The following is a 17,036-nucleotide window of genomic DNA, read 5'->3' as shown; positions in this document are numbered from 1 at the left end:
ATTATCGATTCGTTGTGTCGAGCGATTATTACGGCGCTCAATAAGTCACGGAGTATAAACAAAGTTGAGTTGAGCGCAGAGCGGCGCAGGAGAAACAAGAGCGGAGGAGAGACGGAACGCTGCGTTGTGAGAGCCAATCAGCGCTGAGCTGCTCCTCTGTTGATGAATCTAATTGGCTGCTGCTGCTCACGTGGCGCTGGATGCGGAAGTCATTCACGTAGTCGGAGACATTCACGGAGCTAAGTGCGCCTCCGGGTGACGTTATGAACCCAGACACCAGGGCGCTACATGTCACGACGTGTGTGGCATTTCCACAAGAGTATAACGTAGAAAACGTGGTTATTTATTCCGTGGCGGATAGCGGAAAATATTTTTCCACGGAGAAAGGCAACGGAGATAAGCCCCGACGCCACTCGCTGTGTGCGCTGCGCGCGCAGACATTTAACGGAGCGGAGCAGCGCGTGCGCTCTGATCGCTCTTTTAATGAAGTATCGATACTAAAAATATGCTAAATCACATCGTTTTTAACGTACGGTACTTTATTAGCATCGCTACACCGTGCAGCGTGACGGCAGCGGATGTAGCGGACTAACATTCAAGCTAACCTAACTTCCCAAACGCTGTCGACATCTGAACGCTGATTGGCCGAGACGCGACACGTCAGGTGAAAACAATTATAAATCGGAACTCGTCTCTGATATTGTTCAGGGGGCCACATGGGGACCACTGCTCAGGAGAGGAAAGCTGTCAGTCTGTTTGTGACGGTTCATCACCATGCTGGCCAGTGAACAGGTTCATCACATGCTGACCAGTGGATCTCCAGGACCTTTCCATGACTAAACCAAATTTCCATGATTAAAAATGTTGTGAAAACTCTGTCTATACGTGACAAAGTGAGAAGATGTAGTATTTAAACTAACAATGAGAATTCCAAAGCATAACGTATATATACCGTGTAAATTAAAATGTGAATAAAACACATTTGCATTACTTTTCCAAATATTTTGGGATTTTATTTTTTTCAATTACTTTTATAGGCCTGCTAATAGCCATTTAAAAACTCCATGACTTTTCCAGGTTTCCATGACCGTACGGACCCTGTTTTGAATAAAGGGTTGAAAATTAAAGTTTTTTTGTTTTTTTATCCGATTAATCGATTAATCGATAGAATAATCAACCGATTAATCGATTATCAAAATAATCGTTAGTTGCAGCCCTAATTTGAAGTTAGATAAAATGTCTCTATCTGTCTTTTTGTGGTTCCCCGGGTGACACTCACTGTGGGTGAGTTAATAAAATTAAACTCTCCAGTAACGTTTTTTTAGGGGTGAAGTTAGGAGTCACCGTGACTATTTTAAAATATAGCTCTGGAATAAAATCTGACATTTTGGAAATCCTTTGCTAACAAAACAAATAATAAACTAGAATGGGCACTCGGTAGAGCGCATACCTTCGCAGTTACCCACCCTTGACTTTAGAGTAGAGACTGTGTCTGTCCCACGGCCACTTCAATTAAATAAATCAAAAGTAAGCAGAAGAGGAGTCGTACACAATAACCTTATACAAGTTAACACAATTATTTCAGCAGTGCAACAAAATAGGTCTATTAAATGTGGTCTCCTAAATATTCGATCTCTGTCATCTAAAGCTGTGTTACTGAATGATTTAATATCAGATAATCACATTGATTTATGTTGCCTAACTGAAACCTGGCTGAGCCATGAAGAATATGTCTGCCTGAATGAATCGACTCCTCCAAGTCATATTAATACTCACATTCCTCGAGGCACCGGTCGAGGAGGTGGAGTAGCAGCCATCTTTGAATCGAGCCTATTAATTAATCCTCAACCAAAATTACACTACACCTCATTTGAAAGCCTTGTTCTTAGTCTTTCACATCCAACCTGGAAAACACTACAGCCAATTTGATTTGTGATTCTGTACCGGCCACCAGGTCCATATTCAGAGTTTATATCTGAATTCTCAGAATTTATATCAAGTTTGGTTCTTAAAACCGATAAAGTTATTATTGTTGGAGATTTTAATATCCATGTGGATGTTGATAATGATTGCCTTAGTGCTGCATTCATCTCCTTGTTCGACTCGATTGGCTTCTGTCAGAGAGTACAGAAACCCACTCACAGCTTTGGCCACACGCTTGATCTTGTTCTTACTTATGGCGTTGACATTGAGCATTTGAACGTCTTCCCACAGAATCCTCTTCTGTCAGACCACAACCTCATAACTTTTGAATTTATACTACCGGAGTGTACTCCGTTAGTCAAAAGTTTCTACACTAGATGTCTAACTGATAGTGCTGTAGCTAAATTTAAAGCGATTCCTTCTGTATTTGATTCGATACCACGTCTCAATATAACAGAGGACTCCTGGTCTAACTTTAGTCCGTCCCAGATTGATCATCTTGTTGACAGTGCCATAGGCTCTCTGAGAATGACACTGGACTCGATAGCCCTCTGAAGAAGAAGACAGTGAGGAAGAGGAGGTTTGCTCCTGGTATAACCCTCAGACCCGCAAACTGAAGCAAGCGTCACGAAAGCTTGAACGCATATGGCGTTCAACTAATCTCGAAGAATCCCGCTTAGTTTGGCGAGATAGTCTTAAAACATATAAGAAGGCCCTCCGTAATGCCAGAGCAGCCTATTACTCATCAATAATAGAAAAATAAAAACAACCCCAGGTTTCTCTTCAGCACTGTAGCCAGGCTGACAGAGAGTCACAGCTCTGTGGAGCCGAGCATTCCTATAAACCTTAGTGGTAATGACTTTATGAACTTCTTTAATGAAAAGATTTTAACTATTAGGGACAAGATTAATAATCTCTTGCCCATAACCAGTGCCAATCTGTTCTCAAGTGGAATGGCCTTGGAAACCGCTGTATGCCCTGGTGTATATTTGGAGGATTTTCTCCTATCAACCGTGACCAATTATTTTCAACGGTTTCTACTTGAACACGTCTACCTGTCTCTTGGACCCCATCCCGACGAGGCTGCTTAAAGACGTTTTGCCTTTAATTGGCGGCTCTCTATTAGATATTATCAATGTGTCTCTGCTAACAGGCCACGTACCACACTCCTTCAAGGTGGCTGTTATTAAACCTCTCCTGAAGAAGCCCACTCTGGATCCAGAGGTATTGGCTAACTACAGACCGATCTCTAACCTCCCTTCCTCTCCAAGATCCTTGAGAAAGTGGTCGCAAATCAGTTGTGCGACTTTCTACATCATAATAGTTTATTTGAGAAATTTCAATCAGGATTTAGAAAACACCACAGCACCGAGACGGCACTGGTGAAAATTACAAATGACCTCTTAATGGCAGCAGATAAAGGACTCCTCTCTGTCCTGGTCTTGTTAGACCTTAGTGCTGCATTCGACACCATTGACCATGACATCCTGTTACAGAGACTGGAGCAGTCGATTGGCATTTCAGGCACGGCACTAATTTGGTTTAAATCCTATTTATCAGATCGATCTCAGTTTGTATTTGTAAACGATGACGCCTCGATAACCACCAACGTTAATCACGGAGTTCCACAAGGTTCTGTGCTTGGACCAATTTTATTTACCTTATACATGCTTCCTTTGGGCAATATTATCAGGAAACACTCCATAAACTTTCATTGTTATGCAGATGACACTCAACTATATTTATCGATAAAACCAGAGGAGAGCAACCAACTCTGTAAAATTCAAGCATGTCTTAAAGACATAAAACATGGATGACCTGCAACTTCTTGATGTTAAACTCAGACAAAACCAAGTAATTTTAATCGGCCCTGAGCACCTCAGAGATCAATTATCTGGTGATGTGGATTCTGTAGACGGCATTGCCCTGGCATCCAACACCACTGTAAAGAATCTTGGCGTTATCTTTGATCGGGACTTGTCCTTTAACTCCCACGTAAAGCAAATCTCAAGGACTGCATTCTTTCATCTACGTAATATTTCAAAAATCAGGCACATCTTGTCTCAAAAGATGCAGAAAAATTGGTTCACGTTCGTTACTTGAGACTGGATTACTGCAACTCCTTATTAGCAGGCTGCTCTAATAAATCTCTTAGGTCCCTCCAGTTGATCCAGAATGCTGCAGCTCGTGTTCTCACTAAAACTAAGAAAAGAGATCACATCACTCCTGCACTAGCTGCTCTGCACTGGCTCCCAGTAAAATCAAGAATCACTTTTAAAATTCTTCTCTTAACCTACAAAGCCTTGATTGGTGATGCTCCATCATATCTTAAGGAGCTTGTCGTACCATATTGCCCCACTAGAGAGCTACGCTCACTAAATGCGGGACTACTTGTAGTTCCTAGAGTCTTAAAAAGTAGAATGGGAGCCAGAGCCTTTAGTTATCAAGCTCCTCTTTTATGGAACCAGCTTCCAATTTCAGTCCGGGAGGCAGACACAGTCACCTCGTTTAAGAATAGACTTAAGACCTTCCTCTTTGACAGAGCTTATAGTTAGGGCTGAATCAGGTTTGCCCTGGTCCAGCCCCTTGATATGCTGCTATAGGCTTATAGCTGCCAGGGGACGTTTTAGGATGCACTGAGTACCTATCTCCTCTTTTTTCTCTCCTCAAGGATGAATTTTCATCTCTCAATCACACGTTACTAACTCTGCTTTCTCCCGGAAGTCCTTTTGACTTTACGTCTCATGGGGTCATCGGACCCTATGAGACGGCATAGATCCTATCTGCCTGATGGATCGTCTGGGTCGTGGAATTCCTGCTCATGACTACGCCACTGTCCTGTTGAGACTCCGCCCTCCTCCTCCCCACCGCCATCTGCCTGATGGATCGTGGAGGTCTCCATCGTGGAATATGCCTACTATGAACTATTCATACACTCTGTCATATTCATTGAATGTATTTTAACTCTAAATCTGTCCTTCTGTACACATTACATCTATTGCATCTGTCCATCCTAGGAGAGGGATCCTCCTCTGTTGCTCTCCTCCAGGTTTCTTCCCTTTTTTTCCCCCTGAAGGGTTATTTGGGAGTTTTTCCTGGTCCGATGTGAGGTTTTGGGGCAGGGATGTCTATGTGTACAGATTGTAAAGCACTCCGAGACAAATTTGTAATTTGTGAAATTGGGCTATACAAATAAACTGAATTGAATTGAATTGAATATCACAAGATTGGGCATTGAATTATGAACATTTTGGCATTAGTTGCATGCCAATTGGACACAAATGTATCGTGCTATGGTAAAAAGAAGATGTTGACCTTTCCATGACCTTGACCTTTGACCCAATTGATCCCAAAATCTAATCAAATGGTCCTCGGATAATAACCAATCATCCCACCAAATTGCATGCGATTCAAGAAGATTTTGACCTGTTCATGACCTTTGACCTTCAACTTTTACCCGATCGATCCCAAAATATAATCAACTGGTCCCCGGATAATAACCAATCATCCCACCAAATTTCATGCGATTCGGTTCAATACTTTTTGAGTTTTGCGAATAACACGCATACAAATAAATAAATAAATACACGGCGATCAAAACATAACCTTCCGCATTTTCAATGCGAAGGTAATAAGACTTTTTTGCTGTATTACTTTACTCCAATAACGTGGTCTAGTTTTAAAGAAATGCGCAGTCATTTTGCCATCAAGTTTGCAGTAATTACAAAATTCCGATTTTTCCGCGAAGGTATGAAGGCAGCACGCAGGCTCCGCCCGCCGCGCGCTCCCCGGGAGCTTCCGGCTCGACTAGCTGGACAGGTGTCTGCGCTCATGACCCGGACCTCCGTGGGAGAGTGTTAGTTTTAGTCACCGGGCATTCGTTACCACCATGGCGGACTGGCGGAGTCTACGGCGCTGCTGCAGTTCACCGCACCCCAACAACAACAACAACAACAACAACAACAACATATCCTCTTGATATGCGTCTTGTTTTATCGTGTTTATACACCATTTGCTAGCATTTTCGGAGCCCCCCCTCTCTCCCTCGGTCGACGTCTCGAGGAGGGGCAGCGCCCTGCTGGTGCTTATTACTGGAGAGGACGCACCACAAATCAGGGAGTCGAGTCCGAGACAGACAAGAGCAACCATGTTCGAGGCGAGAGGAGTCCCCTTCGTCCTGCTGGACGTAGTCTGTCTGGTTATAGGTATGTCATGTTTCTTACTTCTTAAGCCGATTTGTGCTCCGGTTTAATCCGACCGTTGGGGATATTTGTAACGACTTGCCCGCACGCGCAGGGAGCGGTGTCATCTCACGCGAGTGTCAGTTACCCCGAGCTCACCCTGTTTTTATTATTTTTTATTTTAACCTGCGCCAAAGCAATCTTTGAGATCTGTGTAATATCTTTTATAGGATATATATATATATATATTATATATTGTGTTGAGTTAATATTCATATTTTTTGCACAAATGGCCACAGAATATAAACTCAACTTTATTTATATATATATTAGATTTATATATATATATATATATATATATATATATATAAACGTTGAGTTAATATTCAATCAAGAGTGACATGTTCTGTGTTTCCATTGTCAGATGCCCCGGGGACATCTAAGGGTTAATTTAGCTATATTCTTGAGCGCAATGATATGTAATAATAGTCCACATGCCTGACTATAAACAAACATGTGGTTTTACTCTTCTTTATTTAAGGTGTTGCTGAGAAACACTGTTATTGATGGAATGAATACCTCCCAGGTGTATGTTTTAAACCTACTCGCCCCATAGCTCCTGATTCATGTGACCACACTTCTTATTTCTTAGGAGAGCACCTCTACTCACACCAGACCTGACCCTATATTCAGAGTTGTGTCACCACAATGCTCTAAAATAAACGCCTCTGAATATATGAATCATCGTGTCAGGGCTTTAGGGTTTCAAAGTCTGGCCGTGTCGGTTCAGACATGTCTCTGGGGCCGAAGTCCTTTATAAAATCTGATTGTGAATGACAGTATATTGTTAACATTGCGTATTTGCTCGTAGGAGGTCTTTAAAGATTTCCTCCAGACATGTTTTTTAACGTGAAAATGCTGATGTGGATTCTCTATAACTCTGTTTGCTGTGTGCACGACTGATGCAGAGGAAAAGTGGATTATTCTGCTAATGACAGACTATTGGATTAAAACCAAGCATCTGCAGTAATCTGTTTCCACGCTGAGGCGGCTGCATGTGACGAGACGTGGACGTACACGCAGCCGCCTTGATAAATGGGAGAAAAGAGATTTGTTTTGAATTTCTGAAGTGCATAAAGTGCTCCGAGGGGGTTCGGTGCACACAATTACTGAGATGCTTATACATGTACATGTGTTTATGTTTTAATATACACTCCCCTTCCCCCCTTTTCTGTCTGTGTGTTTGTCTTGGGACGTTATTACACACTTATGAGGAAGGTGGAGTTATAACGTGACTATAAAGTGTGTTTCTGTCACTGTCAGCTGTTGTAGCCGATCAGCCTGGAGTGGACCAGCTGACGGTGACGACAGCTGCACAAATGGGCACAGCATTTAAAAAAGTAGATTTTAGAGTGTTTGTGTGTGGATGTGATTTGCTAAATGTGCATTACCGCTCATGAATAGAACACCAACTGTGTACTTCCCCCACAATGCACTGTGCTAAACGAGAAGCAACAGCGGCCTTAAATTCAGACTTTGAACTGTCAAAACCTATGCACATAATCTATTAACTTTATGGTGTTTTATTCATAGGGAGTGCTCATCAGCTCCCGGCACATCAATCAGTTGGTGCGCCAAACCCCCAAAGTTCCTCAATCCTCCTGAGCAACTACTCAAAAATAGCACAATTATTTGGCGTAATGACATTTACTATGTAATATATAATGTTGCAGAGTGTCTGGCTGAGAGCGGTTAATGCACATTGTCTGTGGCTCAGGGTCAAAGTTTATGACTTGCAATATTTTTATATTGGGAACTCCTGAAAAGACTTTTATTTTGAGCGTGTTTATGCAAAGCTGCTTCTTTTTCCCCCATTGTGGTCCCATGTTCCTTTTATTGTAATAAACACAGAGAAGTCAGTCCCACATCCACGTCATGCTCGTGGTTTTGTCCACTTTCCCTGAAGGTAGTGCCAAATAAATGCTCTCATGTCCTCCTGTGTGAATAACGTTTTGATTTTAAGGAAATCGTGTAAATTGAAGAGCGTATTTGTGATCCGTGTGTCCGTCTCCACTGGGACCGAATGGGCTTGAGGCGGCGTGGTGCAACGTATTAAGACACCGAATAACTCCTGGACCGTATAATAACGCCATATCCTTCAATGCCTGCTCAAAAGGTCGAGGTCTCACTCCCGTCTCTCCAGATCGAATGATTCGTTAAAAGAGCGCCGCTTTCCTCGAACGTCAGATATTCACAGATTCCAAAGACCTCGACGCTTTGTTATGGCGCCTTGTTCTTTCTCCTCCATTCTCCTTCTTTTTTTCCCCCAGTGGTAACATCTCCTGATCTCTTCGTCCACAGGGGGTCTGCCTCTGGCAGCCTTTAACCTGGGTAAGATCCGCCCCTACCAGAGGGGCTTTTTCTGTCACGACGAAAGCATCCAGTACCCTTTCCACCGCGGCACCATAAGCTCCACGGTGCTCTACACTGTGGGCTTCGCCCTGCCCATTAGCTGCGTAAGTAGGCGTCGACCAGCGACGTCTCGCGGCCGACATGTCGACTTGTCCATCGCAGGTGTAACCGATACCTTGGGATGTCAATTTATACCGGCACACCTATTGGGCAATAACGTATTATTATAAACGACCTGTACTGGAGTTTGTTGTCCTGTGATGGCAAGTCGAAATGTCCTCTGTGAGACGGGTCTGAGAGACCGGTGTATTGACGGATTGACCCAGTTCCAGAGCCTGATTTAGGAGGTATTCCCAGTGGTTAGAGCTTCCCTTCATTTCAGTAGGTGGTCGTATGTGTTCATGGCACACAGCTGCATGGTGCCGCACCGTATGCTTTATGTAGTTTAGGCTTTTGGAGGCTTTTCGCCAGCGTCGGCTCTTATAGTTGTGTCTCGAGAGCTAAAGAGAGAGGAAGATGTCCACTTAAAAACAATTATCAAATCGGTAAATGTCAAATCATGTTGCGTCCACACACACTTCGACCATCTCGCTCATTTATTTTACTGCTGCGGAATTTATAAAATTTCTTCTCGTGGTTTTAATCCTCCTATTGGTCAATTATTATTTTCAATAAACACATATTTAAAATGTAAAATTAAATATGGATTCATTTTGGGTTTACTTACATTTTTTTCATTTTTTTGAATGATAATCTATCGGGTAAACTTTCTTTAAGGAGCTGGAAGGCCGATGCAGGAAGTGTTGCTCCTGTTGTCCCTCTGTTGTCTCACGGGTTCATCTCTCGTGGAGTATTTATGCGTCTCGAGTAATCAAAACCCCTCTCAGGAGTTCTCATTCTAATCTCATTTTAAACGACTCACTGCGTCGTTCCCTGTCTTCCAGTTGAAGGTGTGTGACTTTAAAACTTGAGAGCTTTAAGGAAGAGAGGAGGAGGAGGAGAAGAAGAAGCCTCCAGCATCACTGTGAGGGAGGGAATGAGATTGTTTCTGAGGCCGAGGTTTCACTCTCACTCGCCGTGGGGCTCGCAAACCTCCTCAGAAATGTCGCTCTTGTTCTCTTCTCCTCTTCTCAACATCCATTCCGTGTCAGCGTTTTCACTGTCTCGTCGCCATGCCAACACGTTAACCACTAATATTAACCACACCGGTGTTCCTTCAGAGAAATGCAACGTTTCGGGCGACCCTGTCACAGGCACCTGGTGTTGCATCATGGGTAGTGAGTGGTCTGAGGCCCAGTGACATGTCCTTGTAACCTGTATTGTGCTCCTTTGTTTTTCTCTCTCATTGCTTCTCTGCTATAGCTGGACTCCCGTTTGTAATTCTCAATGTGCGACACAGTCCTTTCCGCCGGGGCTTTTTCTGTAACGATGATTCAATCAAGTTCCCCCTTAAAGAAGACACCATTACCTATCAGTTGTTAGGAGGTGTAATGATACCCGTCACAATACTCACTGTAAGTGGATCTGTTTTGTTCTCTGCTAACTCTTTTTAACGTGCATATTTGATCTTTTATGAACAGCTAATCTGTGTGTGTGTGTGTGTGCTTTCACGCCACTAACTTCTTTTTTCTCTTATTATAATTGGCTGCTGCTAAATATGTTCTGTAACCCCGTAGAGTGTTTTTAATAACTCGCATGAGCCGCCACTACCACTAACTGACTGTTAGTTTGCACGTTGTAGAAAAATGTTTCCCAAACTCTCGTAGTTTTTCAAACTATTTGACGATGAAACCGGAAAAAAGGGGGGGACCCGAGGGGGGCCTTTACTCTGAAAGTCACCAGCTCTAAATTATTCTGCGGCCGCTCGCCACAGTCTGCAGAACAAAAGTAAATACGACGGATGTGAAACTCTTCACCAGCGGCGCGGCGGTGACGTCGGTCGTTTGATGCCGGATGGAATTTGAAAAGAAAAGTGACGCCTCTGAAAGAAGCTCCCAAAGAGTCTCGCTCAGTCTCAATAACTTTGAAGTCTCTCTTCACTAAAGACTTAACCCTTGTGTTTTTTGGTCATTTCTTTGAATCATCACCCCTCCCTTCCCCCTTTTGGGTGATTTTTTTCCGATTCAATGTTCCTCCTGTTACCTTTTTATATTTACTAACATTTTTTACCTTTGGGTTCAATTTGACGCCAGCAATTAAAACCTTCTTTGTTTGTTGTTGAAAAGAAGAACACCGAAAACAAACTGAACATCAAAAAAATTAATCCTAAAGCGGGGGGAGGGTGTAATATTGATTCGGGTCAAAATGACCCTAAGGCAACACAAGGGTTAAAGTCGTCCGCTGCATCTCATTCATATATTTGTATCCATTGTTTAGATGCAGCAAGTTGACTTAAAGCAGACGTTAATCTTTAGTGACTCATCAACAGCAGCTGATTGGTCTTTTATAAAGTTAACACAGCAGCTGTTTTGTTATTACACATTTGTAAATCCACTGGACCTGCAATCTGTTGACGACCAACAAAACACGTCAACAATAACACAGTATGAACGCATACCTACACGCTACAACATCTTTTACCGCGAGATCTAAACAGATCTAATAATTGGGATCAAACTAAAAGCGTCGTATTTTAACTGGACATCATCCTGAGGTTGAAAAAAAGATCAAACTATTTATTTGTAGACACTATAGCACAGAGATTATGGATGTAGTGCAGGCTCTGTTGCTTTCATTCAGTTTGCATCCTTCATTAGTAGTTAGTGTCTCTAACTCTGCCCCCCCCCCCCCTCCCCTGACAGATGATCTTTGGCGAGTGCCTTTCCGTTTATCTCAAGCGCATCAAGTCCAAGTCGTCGTTCGGCATCTACGTGTCCTGCGTGTACAAAGCCATCGGCACCTTCCTGTTCGGTGCCGCCATGAGCCAGTCTCTGACCGACATCGCCAAGTACTCCATCGGCCGCCTCAGGCCGCACTTCCTGGACGTGTGCAAACCGGACTGGAAACAAATCAACTGCTCATCGGGGGTGTACATCAAAAACTTCACCTGCACCGGAGACCTGGAGATGGCCAATGAGGGCAGGTGTGTATACGGCGTGGAGGGAGAACATGGACTGCTTTGATGTCGATGTGAGGATGTCATATTTGATAGCTTGATATGATATCTTGTTTGTTTTTTACTCCTTGTAGAATAAGACAACAGATGTTTGAGGAAACAATGCATTTATGGTTCATCATGAGAATATCTGATGTCATAATCATTATCTGCAGCTCTAGATGAACCAATTAAGGAATGTGTGATTTCAGATGCCCGCGGTGGAAACTAAACGTGTCGCCCTCTGTTTTTTTTCTTTCCGTCGCCGAAACAAAATGAGTGAAATCTGACAGGAAAAAGCTCCGGACCTCCGTTCGCTCCGTTGCTTAGCGACACGCTCGTGGTTGGACGCGTCACTGAACGTCCCGTGAATGCTTAGCGGATTGCGGTGATGACGGGACTGTTGTGGCGTTACGTTTCTTGGCCGATATCTGCACGCGGATGATGTAACTCACCGTGTTTTTGAGGCGAGGGCAGAAGGTTTGAATAATATCACAGGAATGTAAAGCTCGTGTCTCTTATCGGCTCGCGGCAGCAGGAGGAAGTGCAGTGGGCGGGGAGGATATCCACTTCTCGCTTCTTCTTTTTTTACCCCGCTGATGATATTTTCCTGGGGCAGTTTGTTTATTCTATTGTCGTATAATGAGACACACATTTATCAGCAGGCCAAGAATAAGGGTCCAGTGAGGACATCTTGTGTTTCCCGTGCGTGTGGTTGGGGTGGCCTGCTAGTCGCTAATGGAGATAATGAGCAGCAGCAGGAGAGGACGGAGCGCTGCTCGGGATCCTCTGACCGTAACACGACTCCTCCTTGGCTTCGGGTAATGTCCCTCGGAGAGAAGAGGCCGTGTTGTTGTTTGCGTTGCGGAGAAAGCCCGGCTGCAGGCTCTCGATGCAAAACATCCCGTGTAAGGAAAGGGACGCCGCTTGTGTTCCATCCCCATGGAGCCTGTTCACACGGAGCCCTCACCAGGCCTGTGGCGGATCAAATGTTTCCCATTCGGTTTCTTTTGTATCGTCCATTCTCACAAATTACAAATTAGTCTCAGAGGGCTTTACAATCTGTACACATCTCCGTGACCTTTGACCTCACATCAGATCAGGAAAAACTCCCAAACAACCCTTCGCGGGGAAAAAGAGAAGACGCCTTCAGGAGAGCAACAGAGGAGGATCCCTCTCCAGGATGGACAGGTGTAATAGATGTCATGTGACCAGAAGGACAGATTAGAGTTAAAACACATTCAATGAATATGACGGAGTGTCTGAATAGTTGGTCGTCGGCATGGACCACGATCCAGACCTCCGTGATCCATCAGGCAGACGGAGGTCGAGAGGAGTGGGCATGATTGTGTGCTGCCACAACATAAAGGGTGACGTGTGTTAAACGTGTGCATTCATTTCATATTAGGCTTATACTACATCTACAAAGATGAGTTCGAGCTCACATCCATCTCCCTGACACGAGTTACAAGGACGCCAGACGTAGATGGACGCAGCGGCCTTGTGCAGGTCCAGTAGGAGCCGGTAGAGAGGAGACTAGAGCGAGGGCCGGGATGCTCGGACCCAATCACGATAAGAGAAGGAAGAGGGGGAGACGTCAGCAAGGGCCTCCACATTCCTTCAAGTTACCGGGGTAGGGGTCACACAGTGATGTCATGAGGGAGTGGGCGGAGGCGGCACATGCATCGAGTGTGATGGTATAAATAATACGTCAGTGTTATTCGGGAGTTGGGAAAGACGGATGTGGAAGGAGGTCGTTGTCTACCGGACCCAGCTCAGGTGTATTTGTGAAACTATTGGTTCCAAATAAATCTCCGTGAAGTGAACTCTGATCCAAGCCCTCTGTGTCCTGTATCCTGTGGCGTCTCACCAGCAGTCCGACAGATACAAGTTGATACGCCTCAGGTTAAGAGATGAGTCAGAATCTATTGTTGAAGGAGGAAGTCCAGCCACCGCAATTGTCGAGGCAGCCAGGAGCGGAACGGAGAATCTTCCTCCGTCCTCGTGGTGCTGAAACGATACGTTGACTAGTCCCTTTAACGTGGAGGACTTAAACCGTCGTCACAGCTTCAATCTCAAAATGCAGACTGATTTCAGCTCCTGAGGGATTTGAGGACGTTCTGCTTCACCGCGATTCACAAAGAGATGCATGTTGTTCAGCTGCTGTACAATCTTCCATTGGGCTGTAATTCACTGATTTCAATGGAATCACATACCGTGACACACGGTTACGTTAATGATGATAACATCCACGTGCACACTCTAAATTTCCCAGAAAATCCAATACTTTCATCCGGAGAGTCCACAGGATTATACAATGTTCTTTACCGTGTGGTTCTTTATATTGACTTTCCAGAAAAACATGCGACATGCCGGTGACTAACGTCTCCGCCTCAAAGTGCCAGGATGGTGTCTGTGCGTCTGACTAACAAGACGAACAAGATGTCTCAGTGACTTCACGTTTGTTCGGTTTCTTTATTAATTGAGCTCGTTGCAAAGTGTTGAACATGCTTTTGTCTCTCCGTTGCAGGCTCTCCTTCTACTCCGGCCACTCCTCTTTTTCCATGTACTGCATGCTGTTCCTGGTCGTAAGTACCGTAACCAGTTACTTCTTGATCCACAATCGTTTCCACCGTCCTTCACTGGAGCGTTCGGCTTTAAAGGAAGTCTTTGAACACATCGTTTCCTCTGGTGTTTGTTTTCCGAGCTGATTCTACTGCCTGATGCACTTTACAGGCTGCTGATTGGTTCAACCCAGCAGCTATAAATAGACTCTGGGCCAACGTAAAGCTTCAAGAATGGGGAACAGCAGCTGACATTCAAACCGTCGCCTACAAGTCCAGGGAGAGGTTTTCTCCGCTCCCGCAATTAAATGACAGCACTTGTGTAGCTTTAGCGCGACAGGAAGAGCGACGTGGGTCTGGGTGTGGCGGCCCAGCTGGTTTTTCCTGGAGCGAGGCGACTAGAAAAGAAACACAAAGGTTTTGAAAGTCCGGGCACAATGGAGCATGACGTTGAGCCGACGAGAGATTCCTCCTCGATAACTCATCACGGCTCCAAAGGTGGCGCGATACTTAACTATCAGGTTGGATAATGAGTACACAGTGCGTTTCACCGATTGGTCGATTACTTCAAGGTCGCTTTGACGAAGGGAAACAGGATGATAGTCTGAGAACTTGAAGAGAGGAAGTTCGATGTTGGTTTGAAGCCGTTTCCAGATGGAAATGCAAATCCATCTGCAAATCACGGCAGCACATTGTCCCTCTCCCCGTGTCTCTCAGCTCTACCTGCAGGCCCGACTCCAGGCGGAGTGGGCGCGGCTGTTGAGACCCACGATTCAGTTCTTCCTGATCGCGGCCTCCGTGTACACGGGACTGTCCCGGGTGTCCGACTATAAGCACCACTGGAGCGACGTGCTGGCGGGACTCCTGCAGGGCGCCGTCATGGCCGTCCTGGTGGTACGTGACTCGTGTACTATTTTTGTAACGCTAAGCCAATTATCTCCTGGATGTAACTTCATAATTATCATACAAACGTGAGCAAAATGACAAAATGTCATCAGCAAGAAAAGGGAATCTAAAGGTACCGATCGACCCTGATTGATGTATTTTTTTTATGTGGTTTTACAAAACCCTCTTCCTCTGTCTTGCAGGTCTTCTGCGTGTCTGACTTTTTCAAGCCACGCGTAGTTGCCCATAAAGAAGACGAGATCCCACACACAACCCTGGAGGAGACGACCAATCGAAACCACTTTGAGAGTCCCAACTAAGCTACGACGAGGAGGAGGAGGAGGAGGATGAAGAGGAGCCCTCTCTGCTCTGCCCATATGCACACCCAGGATCCCGGCTCTCTAGCCTTTCATCTCACACACATTCTCACCCGACGCCCTGCACGGACCTCAAAGTGAGCCGCTGAATGTTCCTGCATCGGGCCCGTTCCAATTTTAAGACTTTATTATTTCCTCCATCTTTTCTAAGACGGAAAGGGGTGTGGCTACCTGTCGGAGCCTCGTAGGCATGCTTCAGCGCCTGAGAAGTAAGGTTAGGGGGGGAGAGACGGAAACCATTCGGCATGCATCTATCTACTGAGCTGGTGGGAGGACTTTACTGCTGCACGTGCCCACTAGAGGGTCTGACCACTGCTAGGAGAGAGGAGGAGGAGGAAGAGGAGGGTTGGAAACCTGTGAATGTAGCCTTGCTTTGTGCTTTTATTGACTTGGAGTCAGATCGACTCTACGATCTGTTGTAGGATCAGTTTCTAGGTCGACTGCAGCGCCCCCAAGACATCTCAAATCAATGCTGCCTCAGTGTTAATTTTCGAGGCCATTAATACAGAAATGTTTGAGGCGACAACGCGCCGGACACTAAAGCTGATCCTAGACCAGAAGGCAACGGGGGAGCCGCTGACTCCGGGCCACCGCCGTCTCACTCTCCAGCCGTCTCGCCCAATATAGCCACCGGGACCCAAAGCTCCACCTGGATCATGTTTGGTGAGAGCGCTGAAGAGCAGGCGGTGAGAGCCCCGTGTTGCCTTTGAGGACCGCCGCTGCTATCACAGCTCTGTGTATCTGAGAACTAACGTAAACACAAGCCAACTGTACTTTTTTGTATGATCTGTGTAAATAACAAATCACCGGACAGACTTGTCAAACGTTGAAAACAAAAGCCATGCCACTTATTATCATGAACAGAAAGGAAGCGTGTTTGTATCGTCACGACCGGATATATCAACATATATTATGAACCACGTTGCTCATTTAATCACAAAAAGATAAAAGCATGAATGTTCAGTGTATTCTGACAACGTGAATGCATTCAGCTGAATAAAAAACATTTCTGTTCACGTCCCACGTCATTTATACATATTTATTCTCACTGGATAAAAAGAACACGGCTGCTGCAAATTATTGTGACTTTTGGGAATAAACGGCACAATATTTCGAGACTTTAATAGCATACGATGCAATGACTTATCTAAATCTACTTTTTTACTATTGCTTTTTATTGACCTTTTGGAAAATACAATGGACCTTTTTATTCATTCTTTACATTACTTTTTAAGACTGAAACACTACTATGACTTTGTGTCTCATTGTATGACTATAAAAATATTTTATAATATATAGATAATTATTTATATATATAATATATAAATATATTATATTATATAAATATAATATTTATATTATATTTGACTGAAATTTAATTTGGAAATGCTATTTCATGTTTTTGAAATCCTATAGTATAGGCATACATTTTATGGCATTTGTCACTTTATACTATGATTTATATTATAACTTCTGACCTATATTAACATTTTAAAAACATACTATGATTTATGATAAATGAGCATTTTATTTCTGAATTATTTGACACCAACAATCTCCTAGATGTAACTTCATATTTATAATATTAACTGATATCTCT

The 17,036-nt window shown here is 44.2% G+C and overlaps 1 protein-coding gene across 2 annotated transcripts; it reads left to right on the top strand.

Annotated features, from left to right (window-relative positions):
* Positions 1-5,905: 5,905 nt before the first annotated feature.
* plpp1a (phospholipid phosphatase 1a) lies at positions 5,906-16,456 on the top strand. Of its 2 annotated transcripts, none has more exons than XM_056432697.1 (6): positions 5,906-6,128; positions 8,466-8,620; positions 11,318-11,598; positions 14,141-14,198; positions 14,892-15,068; positions 15,263-16,456. In XM_056432697.1, exons 1-6 carry the CDS (start codon positions 6,071-6,073, stop codon positions 15,377-15,379), a joined length of 846 nt encoding a protein of 281 aa, XP_056288672.1. In that variant the 5' UTR covers positions 5,906-6,070; the 3' UTR covers positions 15,380-16,456. The 2 variants fall into 2 exon arrangements, with proteins under 2 accessions (XP_056288672.1, XP_056288671.1); XM_056432696.1 differs by lacking the exon at positions 8,466-8,620 and adding an exon at positions 9,879-10,030 and having other exon boundaries at positions 5,989-6,128.
* Positions 16,457-17,036: the final 580 nt, after the last annotated feature.

Source organism: Pseudoliparis swirei, chromosome 15, assembly GCF_029220125.1.
Source record: "Pseudoliparis swirei isolate HS2019 ecotype Mariana Trench chromosome 15, NWPU_hadal_v1, whole genome shotgun sequence".
Classification (NCBI taxonomy): Eukaryota; Metazoa; Chordata; class Actinopteri; order Perciformes; family Liparidae; genus Pseudoliparis; species Pseudoliparis swirei.
This window is presented reverse-complemented; position numbering and strand designations above follow the sequence as displayed.

What these genes read in the sequence shown, in the direction of transcription:
- plpp1a (XM_056432697.1), top strand. Translation starts at nt 6,071, where the DNA reads ATGTTCGAGGCGAGAGGAGTCCCCTTCGTCCTGCTGGACGTAGTCTGT. An exon ending in TCGCCCTGCCCATTAGCTGC is followed by an intron (nt 8,621 to 11,317) that starts GTAAGTAGGCGT and finishes CTCCCCTGACAG; the next exon opens with ATGATCTTTGGCGAGTGCCT. An exon ending in CCGTCATGGCCGTCCTGGTG is followed by an intron (nt 15,069 to 15,262) that starts GTACGTGACTCG and finishes TCTGTCTTGCAG; the next exon opens with GTCTTCTGCGTGTCTGACTT.